General features: G+C 37.2%; 1 protein-coding gene across 1 annotated transcript; it reads right to left on the bottom strand.

Annotated features, from left to right (window-relative positions):
• Positions 1-10,666: 10,666 nt before the first annotated feature.
• LOC133572103 (uncharacterized) lies at positions 10,667-15,819 on the bottom strand. The gene is made up of 3 exons (XM_061924813.2): positions 15,404-15,819; positions 13,211-14,157; positions 10,667-11,308 (listed from the first exon to the last, which is right to left on the bottom strand). Exons 1-3 carry the CDS (start codon positions 15,567-15,569, stop codon positions 11,084-11,086), a joined length of 1,338 nt encoding a protein of 445 aa, XP_061780797.1. The 5' UTR covers positions 15,570-15,819; the 3' UTR covers positions 10,667-11,083.
• Between the last annotated feature and the right edge of the window lie 1,235 nt (positions 15,820-17,054).

Genomic DNA, 17,054 nt, shown 5'->3' with positions numbered 1-17,054 from the left:
TGACTCACAGCTAACGAGTGACGTCTTTTCCACCGGCTTTTACTGTTTACACATTTATGCTACCAAGAAAATGACTTTATCTACGGACGGTCAAATGGGACTAAATTAAATAAATAAATACATCTTTAAAAAATGGATTAAAAATGTTTATTAATTAGTTATAATTATAAATAAGAACATACGTGTGGATATTTAAAGCAAAAATATATTAACTTTTTTAACCATTTTATTATTTAAATATTTCATTATTTATTTGAATATCTCACGATTTAATTAATGAATTTGTCAAACTCGGTCATTAAATTCAATGGGCGGGGCTAAAATATATTTAGACCTAGACTTAGACTTCCTTTTTATTGTCATTCAAATTTGAACTTTACAGAACAAAATTTCGTTACATAAGCTCATGGTAGTGCAGGATAAAAAAGCAATAAGGAGCATATATAAATAAATAAATAGGTTACTGTACAGATAAATATATTGCACTTTTCCACATGCGTCCACGTTTATGGATGTATGTTATATTGTCTTTTTTATTCCAGCCAGGGGCGCCTCTAGGGATTTTGGGCCCCATGAAAAGAATCTTTACAGGGCCCCCAACACAGTGTCATTATTTTTTCTGTATTATAATTTCATCATCATTAGGGGCCTCTCTGGGCCCCCCTCCATCATGGTCCCCTAGAATCCGTCTCCTTTACCCTCCCCCCTTTTCGGCGCCCCTGATTCCAGCCAGTTAATCCATTTTGGGGGGAGTTGAGGGGATAATTTAATTATGATGCGTTCAAGAGTCTTACAGCCTGAGGGAAGAAGCTGTTACAGAACCTGGAGGTTCTGCTTCAGAGGCTGCGGAACCTCTTTCTAGAGTCCAGCAGTGAAAACAGTCCTTGGAGGGGGTGGGAGGAGTCTTTGCAGATTTTCTGAGCCCTGGTCAGGCAGCGGCTTTTTGCGATCTCCTGGATAGGAGGAAGAGGAGTGGCATCTTGGGGCAGATAACTCAGGTGCCCCACACCAGAGATAACGATATGGCGGCTGAGAAGGTTCAATAGCAGCATAATAATAAAAAAAGAACAAGATTGTCTCACAATGCGTGCTGTTATTTGTTAGTTTTAGGAGGCATATATGTGTGTATATATGTATATTATGCATGTATATACATATATACAGTCGCGAGCATAAGTTTGTAAAGAACATAATGTCATGGCTGTCTTGAGTTTCCAATCATTTCTACGACTCTTATTTTTTTTGTGTTAGAGTGATTGGAGCACATACTTGTTGGTCACAAAAAACATTCATGAAGTTTGGTTCTTTTATGAATTTTACTGAAAATGTGACCCAATCTGCTGGGTCAAAAGTATACATACAGCAATGTTAATATTTGCTTACATGTCCCTTGGCAAGTTTCACTGCAATAAGACACTTTTGGTAGCCATCCACAAGCTTCTGGCAAGCTTCTGGTTGAATTGTTGACCAGTCCTCTTGACAAAATTGGTGCAGTTCAGCTAAATGTGTTGGTTTTCTGACATGGACTTGTTTCTTCAGCATTGTCCACATGTTTAAAGGGGAACATTATCACAATTTCAGAAGGGTTAAAACCATTAAAAATCAGTTCCCAGTGGCTTATTTTATTTTTCGAAGTTTTTTTCAAAATTTTACCCGTCACGCAATATCCCTAAAAAAAGCTTCAAAGTGTCTGATTTTAACCATCGTTATATACACCCGTCCATTTTCCTGTGACGTCACATAGTGAAGCCAACACAAACAAACATGGCGCATAGAACAGCAAGCTATAGCGACATTAGCTCGGATTCAGACTCGGATTTCAGCGACTTAAGCGATTCAACAGATTACGCATGTATTGAAACGGATGGTTGTAGTGTGGAGGCAGGTAGCGAAAATGAAATTGAAGAAGAAACTGAAGCTATTGAGCCATATCGGTTTGAACCGTATGCAAGCGAAACCGACGAAAACGACACGACAGCCAGCGACACGGGAGAAAGCGAGGACGAATTCGGTGATCGCCTTCTAACCAACGATTGGTATGTGTTTGTTTGGCATTAAAGGAAACTAACAACTATGAACTAGGTTTACAGCATATGAAATACATTTGGCAACAACATGCACTTTGAGAGTGCAGACAGCCCAATTTTCATCAATTAATATATTCTGTAGACATACCCTCATGTCAGCAGGCCAGGGAAGCTAGGGTCGATATTCTTCTCTTGATCATCTTCGGTGGCATAAGGAACGGTGTGAGCCAAGACATCCAGGGGGTTTAGCTCGCTCGTCTGCGGGAACAAACTGCCGCCATTGCTTGCCGTGCTACCGAGGTCCTTTGTCCCTGAATTGCTCACACACTCCGGCAGATTCAATGGGGGTCTGGCGGCAGATTTCTTTGACTTTATCGTTGGAAATGCATCTGCTTTGAGTGTCGCAGGATATCCACACATTCTTGCCATCTATGTCGTAGCATAGCTTTCGTCGGTAAAGTGTGCGGAACAAACGTCCAATTTCTTGCCACTTTCGCATCTTTGGGCCACTGGTGCAACTTGAATCCGTCCCTGTTCGTGTTGTTACACCCTCCGACAACACACCGACGAGGCATGATGTCTCCAAGGTACGGAAAGCAGTCGAAAAAAACGGAAAATAACAGAACTGATTTGACTCGGTGTTTGAGAAAATGGCAGATTGCTTCCCGAGAGCGAATAATAGAAAGGCGTTTAATTCGCCAAAATTCACCCATTTAGAGTTCGGAAATCGGTTAAAAAAATATATGGTCTTTTTTCTGCAACATCAAGGTATATATTGACGCTTACATAGGTCTGGTAATAATGTTCCCCTTTAAGTCAGGACTTTGGGAAGACCATTCTAAAACCTTAATTCTAGCTTGATTTAGCCATTCCTTTACCACTTTTGACGTGTGTTTGACATCACATGGACAAAGATAAGACCTTCTGGAGGAAAGTTCTGTCGTCAGATGGAACAAAAATTGAGCTGTTTGCCACAACACCCAGCAATATGTTTGAAGGAGAAAAAGTGAGGCCTTTAATCCCAGGAACACCACTCCTACCATCAAGCATGGTGGTGGTAATATTATGCTCTGGGCCTGTTTTGCTGCCAATGGAACTGGTGCTTTACAGACAGTAAACGGGACAATGAAAAAGGAGGATTACCTCCAAATTCTTAAGGACAACCTAAAATCATCAGCCCGGAGGTTGGGTCTTGGGCGCAGTTGGGTGTTCCAACAGGACAATGACCCCAAACACACGTCAAAAGTGGTAAAGGAATGGCTAAATCAGGCTAGAATGAAGGTTTTGGAATGGCCTTCCCAAAGTCCTGACTTAAACGTGTGGACAATGCTGAAGAAACAAGTCCATGTCAGAAAACCAACACATTTAGCTGAACTGCACCAATTTTGTCAAGAGGAGTGGTCAAAAATTCAACCAAGCTTGTGGATGGCTACCAAAAGCGCCTTATTGCAGTGAAACTTGCCAAGGGACATGTAAGCAAATATTAACATTGCTGTATGCATACTTTTGACCCAGCAGACTTGGTCACATTTTCAGTAGACCCATAATAAATTCATAAAAGAACCAAACTTCATGAATGTTTTTTGGGACCAACAAGTATGTGCTCCAATCACTCTATCACAAAAAAATAAGAGTTGTAGAAATGATTGGAAACTCAAGACAGCCATGACATTATGTTCTTTACAAGTGTATGTCAACTTTTGATCGTGACTGTATGTGTTATAGTGAACATACTCTGTGTGTGAATAAAAGTGTGTTGTGATGTTTGTATGCAGCAAACATGCTGCTGATCTCAGTCCATCATTAAGATAAACACAGCTCACACACACACACAAAGAAACACATGTGAGGTGTGTGTGTGTGTGTGTGTGTGTGTGTGTGTGTGTGTGTGTGTGTGTGTGTGTGTGTGTGTGTGTGTGTGTCACTCGTCAGGAACGTTGACATCATTGGAATTTCGTTTTCCAGCGTGTGTCGGGGTCTCCATGGGACGTGTGTCGGCGTGTCGGTGCCATGTTTAGGTGCCGTCCTCACCCGGGAGACAAACACGCCGGAGCTGTTTGCACTGAAACAACAATCACGCGCATAACTTCAGGTTTCAGTCGCAACACTTTGACTCTACAAGGTTCTTTGGTCTTTCCCAGATAACGTGTCCCCGAGGAATAATGGAAGACATTCCCAGCTTCGTCTTTGTGCAGTCAGAACTCTTTAAAAGTTGGATTTGCGTGACATTCATCTATTTAATAATAATAGATTTTATCTGTAAAAAGCACTTTACATTGAGTAAACAACCTCAAAGTGCTATAGTGCATTAAAAAAATAAAAATAAAAAGATAATTAAAAAAATAAATAAAAATAAAAACTAGAACAGCCAAATAGCTAGAACTAGTATGCATATATAAAAAATTTTTTTAAAAAGGGCTTTTTTAAAAGCATCCACAGTCTGTGGTGCCCTCAGGTGGTCAGGGAGAGCGTTCCACAGACTGGGAGTGGCGGAGCAGAAAGCCCGGTCTCCCATTGTTCGTAGCTTTGTCTTCAGAGGTTGGAGGAGGTTAGCCTGTCCGGAGTAGAGGTGTCGAGTGGAGGATTTGGGGGTGAGTAGTTAGTTACTTAGCTACACACACTGTGTGGTTTTAAAAACAAACATGTGACACGTCCGCTCCTCAGTATAATGACACTTTATACGCATCAAGTAGGAATTATTCATCATAAATGGAATATTTGTGATAATAGTAAATAAAGTGATAATAGTATATAATGTGGTAGTGATAATAGTATATATAGTGATATTAGTTTATAGTGTGATAGTGATAACAGTAAATAAAGTGATAGTAGTATATAGTGTGATAGTATATATATAGTGATAATAGTATATAGTGTTATAGTGGGTTATAGTGTTATGATAATAGTGTATATATATAGTGATAGTGATAATAGTGTATATTGTGATGGTGATAATAGTGTATAGTGTGATAGTGATAATATTATATATAAGGCCAGTGATAAAAGTGTATAGTCTGATAGTGACAATAGTATAGATAGTGATAGTGATAATACTATACATTGAGATAGTGATAACAGTGTATATTGTAATGCTGATAATAGTATATATTGTGATTGTGATTATAGTATATATTGTGATCATCATGATAGTATATATTGTGGTAGTGATAATAGTATATACTGTGATTATGATAATAGTATACACTGTGATAGTGATAATAATATACAGTGTGATAGTGATAATAGTATATAATGTCATAGTGACAGTAGTATAGATTTGATAGTGATAATAGTGTATATTGTGAGAGTGATAATAGTGTATAATATCATAGTGATAATAGTGTATATTGTGACAGTGATAATATTATACTGTGACTGTGATAATAGTATACAGTGTGATAGTAATAGTAGTGTATATTGTGACAGTGATAATATTATATACTGTGACTGTGATAATAGTATACAGTGTAAAAGTAATAATAGTGTATATTGTGATTGTGATAATAGTATATTGTGATGGTAAAAATAATATACATTGTGATAGTGATAATAGTATATATTGAGATACTGATGATAGTATATACTATGATAGTGATAATAGTGTATATTATCATAGCAATAATAGTGTATATTGTGATAGTGATAATAGTGTATAGTGTGATAGTGACAATATTATACATAGTGATATATATTGTGATAGTGATAACCATACCAAAGACTATAAAAATTGGACCCATTTCCTCCCTGCTTGACACTCAGCATCAAGGGTTGGATTTGGGGGTTAAATCACCAAAGCTGCTGCTCACTGCTCCCCTCATCTCCCAGGGGGTGATCAAGGGTGATGGGTCAAATCCAGAGAATAATTTTGCCACACATAGTGTGTGTGTGACAATCATTGGTACTTTAACTTTAACTCTAACAGTATGTATTGTGATAGTGATATAAGTGTATATAGTGTGTTAGTGATAATAGTGTATATTGTGATAATGATAACAGTGTATATTGTGATAGTGATAATAGTGTACATTTGTGATTGTGAAAATACTATATATTGTGATAGTGATAACAGTGTATATTGTGATGATGATAATAGTATATATTTTGATTGTGATTATAGTATATATTGTGATCGTAATAATAGTATAAATTGTGATGATGATAATAGTATACCCTGTGATAGAGATAATATTATACAGTGTGACAGTGATAATAGTATACAATGTGACAGTGTTATTAATATACAGTGTGATAATGATAATATATAATGTCATAGTGATAGTAGTATATATTGTGATAGTGATAATAGTGTATATCGTGATAGTGATAATAGTATATAATATCACAGTGATAATAGTGTGTATTGTGACAGTGATAATATTATATATTGTGATTGTGATAATAGTATACAGTGTGATAGTAATAGTGTATATTGTGATGACGATAATAGTATATTGTGATGGTGATAATAGTATATATTGTGTTAGTGATAATAGTATATATTGAGGTACTGATGATAGTATATATTGTGATAATGATAATAGTGCATATTATTATAGTGATAATAGTGTGTATTGTGATAGTGATAATAGTATACAGTGTGATAGTGATATTATTGATAGTAATTATAGTTCATAATGTAATAGTGATACTATTGCATATTGTGACAGTGAAAGAGAACATTCATAGTGATGAGAATAGTACACTATTCTGTCATCCCAGCTTTACTTTAACCAACAAACATTTCAGTTTATGCGGTCTTTTATTTCACCATTGAAAATGCCACAATATTGCACTTTAGCCTCTCGGCTGTTTGTGTGCACAAAGGGGCCCTCAGTGTGTGCAGCGGGATTGGGGGGGAGGTGGGGGACTCTGGCTCACAACCATGTCTGGAATCCTGCTCCTTGTTTCCGTTTACTTTTTGGGTTTTTTTCTTCCTCGCCGCTTTGTGTTTTCTCACAAAGAAAAGAATAACACAAGTCGACGTTGTTTAAGGCTGCAAGTCGCCGCGTTCTCATGCTGCACTGCACAAACATGACAACACTTGTTTTTACAGTGCACTACTGTAAATTGAAACCACTTTTATTTTGACGGTGAAAGTCTAACCAACGCTATCTTCATCATCAACAAAAATGTAAAAATTAAATCTTCAACGTACAGTCGTCCCTCACCATGTTTCACTTCAAAGTTTGCGGCTGTACACTTTGTAATTATATATTTTTTAAGGTGTTTTCTACTCATTTTTGGCCCAAACTAAGCATTTTTATGCACAAAAAATGACAAAATAAGCTAAAATATAAATACTACAGTATTATTGGCCACTGTCACACAATATACTACTATAACTATCACAATATGCACTATAATCAATGTCATATCATTATTACACTCAATGCAATACATGTAATACAGTACTGGCAGAATAAACGTTGTGTGTCACTTTGTCTCCCTCTAGTGGGGATAAACAGTATCATCATCTGTTAAACTGCTCACAGTCACTAGGAATTAAAAAGTCCAAAAATATCTGGATTGTTATGATATGCTGTGATATATCAATCAGTGTCATTTCTTCTGTGTTATAATTTATTTTACTATATTTAATATTATTATTATATATTAATATATATTATATATTATATATATATATATATATATATATATATATATATATATATATATATATAATTTAATATATAATATATATTATATAATATAATATAATATATTATATAATATAATATAATATATTATATTATTATATATTAATATTATTATTATATATTATATTATATATAATATTATTATTATATATTATTATATATAATATTATTATATTTAATATTATTATTATTATTATTATATATATATTACGATTATGTTTCAAAATTCAATGACATGCATGAATATGAGGGAACAGTACGGTGGCCTGGAAGTGCAAAACACTTTCATTTCATGAATTCAATTATAATCTCAGAAAAAACACACAAAAAAGGACGAAACAACCTACAATTTCAGAAAGCCCAAAAAGAAAAGCCAAAACAATGTACGATTTCGGAAAAATACTAACAAAAGATGAAACACTGTACAATTATAGATACAATTTACAGTTTCAAAACCCGGAAAGGGAATGTCCCAAAATACCAGATTGACAGCTAAATCAGCCAATCATTGTGTTCATGTCCGCACCCTAATGAGGAAGTAAATATTCAGCGGAAGTGCTCAAAATTATTGGCCAATTTAGCTGTCAATCTATAATTTGGGACATTCCTTTTCCGGTTTATAAAATTGGAAATCGCTTCGCCTTTAGTTTTTGCGTTTTCTGTCATTTGTTCCAATACATTTTAAAAGGCGTTTTGCACTTCCAGGCCACCGTAGTACAGCCTTCAAAATACAGTAAATAAACAAACTTAAACAATATTCCCACTATTTTATTCCAAATACGTACAACATATTCTGGTGGTAATACCCTTGTTCGCCACAAAAGGGCAGCAGAGCAAGTCTCCTGTTTGTTTTTCTGCTACACTATGGTTATTATTAGGCCACACATTTTAATATTCACGATTTCCACGCATGTCTAATAACACCGAGCAGAACACATTTAGTGATTTAATGAAACAAATAAGATCACGTCACCTGTAATATTCACGCACAGGACACAATATTAGGAACATGTAAACATTCTAATGATTCATTTTGAAGTTGGGTTGGAAAAGTCTTGATAATTGACTTACTTTTCAATTCGACAGCAGTACAATGAAACACGAGATGTTTTTTTTTTTAATTTGTGTTTTTGTGACAAGGGCAGAGAATTATTGTGCACTAGACGAAAGAAAAGGTATTATGCTGAGTGATGTGATGTATGATATTAGAGTGGGAGGGTTGCATCATCAGCTAATTGGCACCCAGGAGACGCTGGCAGACGCAGCCGAGCATCACGCCGGTGCTGATGCTGCAATCACCTGCAACACTTTCCCGCCAGCCGCGCCCTGCCGCGTCGCCTAGCAACCAGCACGCTGACGACGAGCGGATCTTTGTTGCGCGTTGACCTTTTCGCTCCAACTCCTTATCGCGCGTAACTAAAGCAGGGGGGGCGGGGAGTGTCGCGTCACGGCGTGTGGGCGTGGCCTCGGCACTCTCCCACTTAATTGATTTCATCCCGCTGGGACGTCGTTTCATCATTCCGTGTTTTGGTCTTACGAGAGACTTGCAACAGGCCAAGCAGACACTTCTGGGAAATGCACGTCACGTGATCTGTCAAAGACCTGTTGACGCAAACATTACATGTGTAGGTCGGGGTGATTATTGTCTCCTGCAGGGCCGCCCCTGGCTTGATTGGGACCCCTCAGCAGAATATCCCCCTCCCGTCCCCCCTCCAAAGTTCAAGGTTCAAAGAGTTTATTTTGGTGTGCATAAAATATTTCATCCTGAAATGATTTCTTTGCCCGTTAGTGCCGAGTACAGTAATGAAAGAAGGTAATATTTGGGAAAAAAATGAAAAACATTTGAAATATATGAAATAAATAAAAATATTATGTACAAAAAAAGACAAAAAATGTGGAGAGAATGTGACAATATGCATGTTGTGTAAAAAAAAAAAACACACACAAAAAAAACAAAGACTCGAGCACTGAAAAAAAAGTATAGAACATTTATGTGTATATAAAAATTTAAAAAATAATAAATTATTTCATTATTCTAAAATAATATGTACAGAAAATAATACAATTTGCAAAAAAGGTGAGAATATATTGTGTAAAAACGTGTGTGTTTGTGTGTGTGTATATATATATATATATATATATACACTTTTAAATATTATGTAGAAAAATGGAAATGTGCAGTGAAGGTGACAATATAATGTGTAAAGGGTACAGAAAATTATATATACACATATATATAGAGAACCCCCCCCCCCGTGACCCCAAAAGGAACAAGCGGTAGAAAATGGATGGATGGATATATATATAGAAAGAGGGAGAAGGTGACAATATATTGTGTAAGAGTCCAGAAAATTGTGTGTGTGTGTGTGTGTGTGTGTGTGTGTGTGTGTGTGTATATATATATATATATACACAGTATGTATATACACACAAACATATATATATATATATAAATACACACACACACACACACACACACGTATGTGTATGTATATATATATATATATATATATATATATACATACATACATAGACATTCACATGTGACAATATATTGTGTAAGAGTCCAGAAAATTGTGTGCATATATATATATATATATACACACACACACACACACACATATACATACATACGTGTGTATATATATATATATATACATACATGTATATACACACACATATGTATACATACATACATACGTGTATATATATATATATATATATACACACATACGTGTATATACACACACACGTATATATATATATATATATATATACACGCCCTGCGATGAGATGGCGACTTGTCCAGGGTGTACCCCGCCTTCCGCCCGATTGTAGCTGATAGGCTCCAGCGCCCCCCGTGACCCCAAAGGGGAATAAGCGGTAGAAAATGGATGGATGGATGTATATATACACACACGCATGGTGTGCTGTGGCTACAGGTGTCCTACGCTTGGTTAAAAAAACACTAAAACGCTGACATTGAGAATGACTTTTTGTTTTTATTAGACATGTTTTCAGTCATAGTAATAATCACAGTCAGTCCTAAAAGGCTCTATCGTGTTTTGGCTGCATTAGGAAAATACAAAAAGGCATCAAAAATAATAATTTACCAATAAATAAATTGCACCAGACATTAAACAGTGGATAAAAAAAACAGTAAAGCGGTTCTGCTGCTAGGTGACTCACTACATTCATGGCGTGAAAAGACGACATCAAACACGACTAGGTCCAAAAAGTAAGGCAAATATGGACAACATTGCACAGAAAAAGTTGAGGCCAAGACAAAAAGTGTCATCAGTGCAGCCGTCGCTAGCAGAAAACCTTTGAGGTACCAAGTTACGCCAATCATTGTTGCATTGCAACCAATCCAACACCCGCAGGAAGCCGCCAGGGCGCTCATCCTCCTCGCCGGGCGCCGCAGGCGTCGTCGATGTACGCGCGCAGCCTGTCTCTGTGGGCGGGGCTAAGGCAGTAGCCGACGGCCCGCTCCGTCTCGCAGACGCGCCTTCGGAAGCGCTCGCGGTCCCGCGCCATCTCCTCCCACGGTCCTTTGCGGGACGCCTGCCTGGCGTACGTCCACGTGCGCATCACGTGCACCTGCACCACCGGGGAGAAACGCACCTGCGAACGCACAACAGAAAGTTAACAACACGTGAGATGGTGTTTTGTTCCAGTAGGGGGCGCCGTCCAAATGAAACATTTGGAGGAGACCAGGGTGTGTTTAGGTGGTTAGGACAGTTAACTCCCACCAGTAGGGGGCACATTGAGTGTGTTACTACATAAAACAAAAACATTTGAGTAGATTTCATAGTGAATAAAAATAACAGCTCGAATCATTACTGTAAAAATAAAAGTGGTAATGTTCTTCAATTTACAGTAACGCTTTGTAAAAACAACATCTGTAGGATTTCACTTAGTACTTTTTTCAAAAAGTAATAAATAAATATGTATTATGTATAAATAATACATATTTTAAATAAAATATATTTGATTGATTGATATATTTTTATTTAAAATATGTATTATTTATACATAATACATATTTATTTATTACTTTTGTTTTTACATTTTTGTTATTCTATATTTTTCTAATGTTATTTATTGTATTTATTAAATTTTTGTTAATTCTGTGTATTTTTTTTAAAACTTTTATTTTTAACATTATTTAGTTGTTTCTGCTGATTATGGCACAGGGGTGCGACCAGATGAGCTTCCCACTCCTTTTTGATCAGTGCGCTTGTGAAGTTTTAACATGTTCCAAATAAAATGGAATAAAAGTTTTTAGGCTAAAACAAAAAAAAAATGACAGCAGAGTCACTAGAATTTTACTGTGAAAACAACAGTAGTTATGTTTTTAAATGTTTTCAATTTACAGTAACGCAATGTAAAAACTATGGCTGTAGATTTCCCACCCCAATTTTTTATTATTATATTTATTTATTTTATATTTTGAATTAAAATAAATTACACTTATTTTCAATATATTAAAATGTTTACTTAATTGTATTTTTTTGCCCCCTGCTGATTATGGCACAGGGGTGGGACCACACGAGCTTCCCACTCCTTTTTGATCAGTGCGCTCGTGAAGTTTAACATGTTCCAAATAAAATGGAATTGAACTTTTTAGTCTAAAACAAAAAAATTGACAGCCGAGTCACTAGAATTTTACTGTAAAAACAGTGGTTATGTTTTAAAAAAAATTCCAATTTACAGCAACGCAATGTAAAAACAACGGCTGTAGATTTTCCCCCCTAAATTTTTTATTATATTTATATTGAATTAAAATAAATTATACTTATTTTATATAGATTTAAATTTGTACTTAATTGCATTTTTTTTGCCCCCCCCTGCTGATTATGGCACAGGGGTGGGACGGACAAGCAAACCTTTCCCTTTTGGACAAAAGATCACTTTAGCAAAATGTAGTAAAGTTTCAACATGTTCCAAATAAAATTAAATCCAAGAATTCACAGACAAAAAATGTCAGCTCGGTCCCCAGAAATGATAGGTAATAACAGTATTGTACTGTAAAATGCACTGCAAGAGTCACCGAACATTTTACGAAAAACGACTTAAGTTTTTTTTCCAGTGTAGGTATTGAGCTGGAACATCTGGAATGTAGTGACGACCGTGAGAATTTCCCACCAGAAGGGGGCAGCACTGGTGTCTGATTGCATAATATCACCAGTAGGTGGCGCCACTGGAGTCCACATCAACGCGAGTAACAGAAGAAGTCGAAAAATGGATGCCGCCTCATATAACTTATTAATGTATCGGATGCTTTTAGCCTCTTGTCGCTACATTAAAAACAACAAAATGGTCGCTTTGTTAGCAGTGTGTATGTGTGTAAGCCCCGCCCCCAAACACTGCCATTCATTTTGTCATGTGACCGTTCTTAGAAATAGCGAAGACATTTTCAAGTTGTCAAAGAAGTATTTTCTCCCCTGGAATAAACGCCACGTTACTCTCTGCAGTTGAGTAGCATGATGCAATGCGGTGAGAGCGGGTTGCGTGTTTGTTTACCTTTTTTTGTGCGTTGTCGTGTTTCTCCGTCGAGTGATGTTTGCGATGGTGTCGTTTCCACTGCACCCGGGTGATGTCATCATGCTGCCTGACACGCCCCTTCGGCTGGAGCTTTTTGGCGCCGAGAGGCTGCGGCCTCAGCGCCGGCTGGTGATGGCTTAGACGGGCCTGAAAGTTGAGAGGGTGGTAGGGGTCGTCTTTCCGGCAGAGGGACTTCCACAGCTCCTCCTCGTCCTCGGAGGAAGAGGCGTGGCTGCTCTCGCTCTCCTCGCTGCCGCGCCCGAGGGCGGGCGGAGCGGTGGGGGGCGGGGCTTTGGTGACGGTGCAGGCGGTGAAGCACATGGGGTTGTACGGGTCGTTGGGACTGGCGAAGAACTCCAAAAGCCGCTCGCTCTCCTCCAGGTCGCCACCCGACGCGTCGGAGCTGGTCCAGCTGGACCAGCTGCTGTCGCTGTCGGAGCGGCTGACCCACATCTTCAGGCCCGACATGTCCTCGCCGATCTTCCCGCTTGACACGCCGTCACCCGACCGCTCCTGCCGCTTGCCGGCGTTTGAGGTGAGACACGCCGAGAAGAAGAGGGGATTGTAGGGGTCCTTGCAGGTGGACAGGGACTCCCACAGCGCCTCGCTCTCCTTGCTGTCCACCACCTCGTCCTCGCCGCTCTCGTCCTCCGGGAAGGCGCCCGCGAAGAACTTGTCCTCGTGCGAAGCCGCGCCGCCCGACACAAAGATGTTGAAGTCGCCGCGAAAGCCCATGTAGACGCCGTCGTCGGGCGCCGCGGCCAGACTGGACAGGAGCGTCCCCGCCGCCGTCTTGCCGTCCTCGTCGCTGTTGTCGCCGTCAAACAGCGAGGAGAAGAGGAAGGACTCGGCCGGGTTGTGCTGGATGTGCTGACCCATCTGGTCGGTTATTCGGAAATGGACCTCAAACCGGAACATCTGGAAGACTGGAAGAGAAGCAGGAAATAAAATGAGAACAATAATATATAATAAATAAATAAATAACATTAGAAGAATGAAGCAAACTATTTGTTCCGGCAAAACACAACATTATAAATTACATTAATACATAATAAATACATGACATAATAAAAAAATACATAAAATAAAAATAAATAATTTATATTTCACAGTAAAGCACATTATTCGTTCAGGCAAAATACAGATTAAATACATAATAAATAATATATGAAATAATATAATAAAAATAATAAAGGAAAAATAAACATAATTATTTGTTCTGGCAAAATACAACATTATAAATTACATTAACACATAAAATAATAAAAATAATAATAATAAAAATAATTTATATTTAAAAATAAAGCAAACTATTTGTTCTGGCAAAATACACCATTAACACTTCACATTAAATAAATAAATAATATAAATAATACAATAAAAATAATAAAATAAAGGAAAAAATGTACATTTCGAAATAAATCTAATTATTCGTTCAGGAAAAACACATTATACTTTACATTAATACATAAAAATGTATCAATAATACATACAATAACAATAATACAATAAAACAGGAAACAAATAATAATGTGTATTTTTTTTAAAGCCAGTTATCTGTTCCCGCAAGATACAGAATTATATATCACTTTATTACACGTTTACTCCAATATATGTGGCATTTTACAACGTATGTTTATTCCTTAAAATAGTAAATACAATTCCCCTTGGAAATACCACAGAGGCACCGTGGATGAGTCATAATAGAAGTAATAAGTCACATGATGTAACGTTACAGAGAACAGTATTTTAACCGTAATTAATTGCAGCTGACAGTTAGTATAATACGATAAACAGTCGAATTTAATCGTGAGAATAAAAAGTGGTTAACATGACACAATAAATGTTTTATTTGTTTTTATTTTACGGCGTTACAATAGCCGTCGCTTATTAATAGTGTGTGCTGAGGAAGTAGTCTTGTCTCCTAGCTACCACAAACGCAACACCCGCTAAAGTCAACCGGCGATTATAATATATTAAAAGGGAATTATATGAAGTTATTTAAACTATTTCAATATGATGTTATACTTAAAGGGGGAGTTACCTAGTAGAGTTAGTAGGAAATGAAGACGAGGAGAATCTACTAAAAGCCAGTGAGTAAGGGTGACCGTGAACGCAGCACAAAGGTGTAAGCTAAAGAGAAAAGGAGTGATGAAAGTTGATGAGGTTTACCTGACATGAAGGAGCAATAGATGACCTTCACCAGCAGCCAAAGCTGCTCCCACAACACCGTCAGCACCTGCTTGGTCCAAGGCAGAATGGCCATCCCTCTGTAGCCGAAGCTTTCCATGCTGGTTGTTGTTATTATTGTCCTCGGGGCAGCGGCGAGCGTCGCCATTTTTCCCCCTCGCTGGCGTGACTGCAAGAGCGACTTAAAACAGCAACTCTTATCACGTATTTTGGTATTCTTCGTCGAAAACCCACTGACTTCGCGTCAAAGACAGATGAATGTCGCTAAGCTGTCGCTTCATTTTCTGGCGAATCTTTGCCATTTTCCTCGGAGTTCTGTCAGGCGGTGTCCATTTTGTCGCTGTAGTCATCTGATATTGTTCTGTGAGGTGAGGAAGTGAGTCTGTGTCGCGGCACCCTCTGCTCTTATAGTCTTGTGACGTCACGGTGCATTCTGATTGGTCTGAGCGGCTGTCAGTGACGTCAAACTGCGTTCTGATTGGTCAGAGCGTTCAGACAGTCACGGCGCTTTGTTACTTTGTCAAACGTGGACCGCCCACTGGCTGTTAGTCGTCATGTGACGTCCAGAAAGTTGACGAAATTTCCCGAAGAAAACCCGACACGAGCTCGGAATAGAAACACAAACAGGGCGTTTCTATTTCTATTTCTATCTCTTAAGGCCGTTTCTTTATTGTTTGTGTCACCCCCCAAAAAACACCCCATAGGTAAATGACGATTATGAAATGAAAAGTCATAATTATGAGATTAAAATGGCGATTTTGTGAGATAAGAAAATCGAAATTATTTGATAAAAAGTCATATTAGCTAGGAAAAAAAAAAAATCGAAATTATGTGATACAAAAGTCTACATTTTGAGATAGGAAGTCATAATTAGAAGATTAAAGTTAGAATTATGAGTACAAAGGTAATATTTAATTAATGGCCAAAATTGCATTTTTTATTTAATAATTTTTTTACCCAATAATTTTGCATTTTTATCTTATAATTTAGACTGTTATCCATAATGACTTTTTCCTCATAATTTCGATTCATCTTCTAATTACAACTTTTTCCTCTTAATGACTATAATTTCGACTTTATCACCTAATTTCGAAGTTTTCACAATTAATCTCATTTTTGATTTATCTCATAATTTCGATAGTCTCAAGATCCTGACTTTTTAATATCGTAATTTCAACTTTATTACGATTTTCCATTGGTGTTTTTTTCAGTGGCAAAAACAGACTTCCATACTTAAGACTATGCTAATTTGGTTTTAACTAAGGTATTGTGTTTTGAATAAATTAAGCCTGTGTTGCGTTTTATGACTTTAGTGAAAATCACCCATATTAAAAGGTTTTAAATTATATTTTATTGTAAAACTTGAGTACCAAACCAGTCAATCATATCCCCTAGCAACTAGATAAACTTAAGTCAACATGTGTTTTGTGAGTTTATTTAACAATCTCTTTTAAATGTTAAAACATTTGGGTTGTTTACTTTTGTAGAACAATGCCATTTAAATATCCATACGCGTACAACAATGACATGTTTGTGTTTGGCTGGAATATTAGGAGATTCATGTTTTAGTTGTAGATTTCAAATGCTGATTTGAAAGTATTTTCAAATGAAAATAAGAAAAGCAGATATTTAC

This window comes from Nerophis lumbriciformis, linkage group LG29, assembly GCF_033978685.3.
Source record: "Nerophis lumbriciformis linkage group LG29, RoL_Nlum_v2.1, whole genome shotgun sequence".
NCBI classification, from domain to species: domain Eukaryota; kingdom Metazoa; phylum Chordata; class Actinopteri; order Syngnathiformes; family Syngnathidae; genus Nerophis; species Nerophis lumbriciformis.
This window is presented reverse-complemented; position numbering and strand designations above follow the sequence as displayed.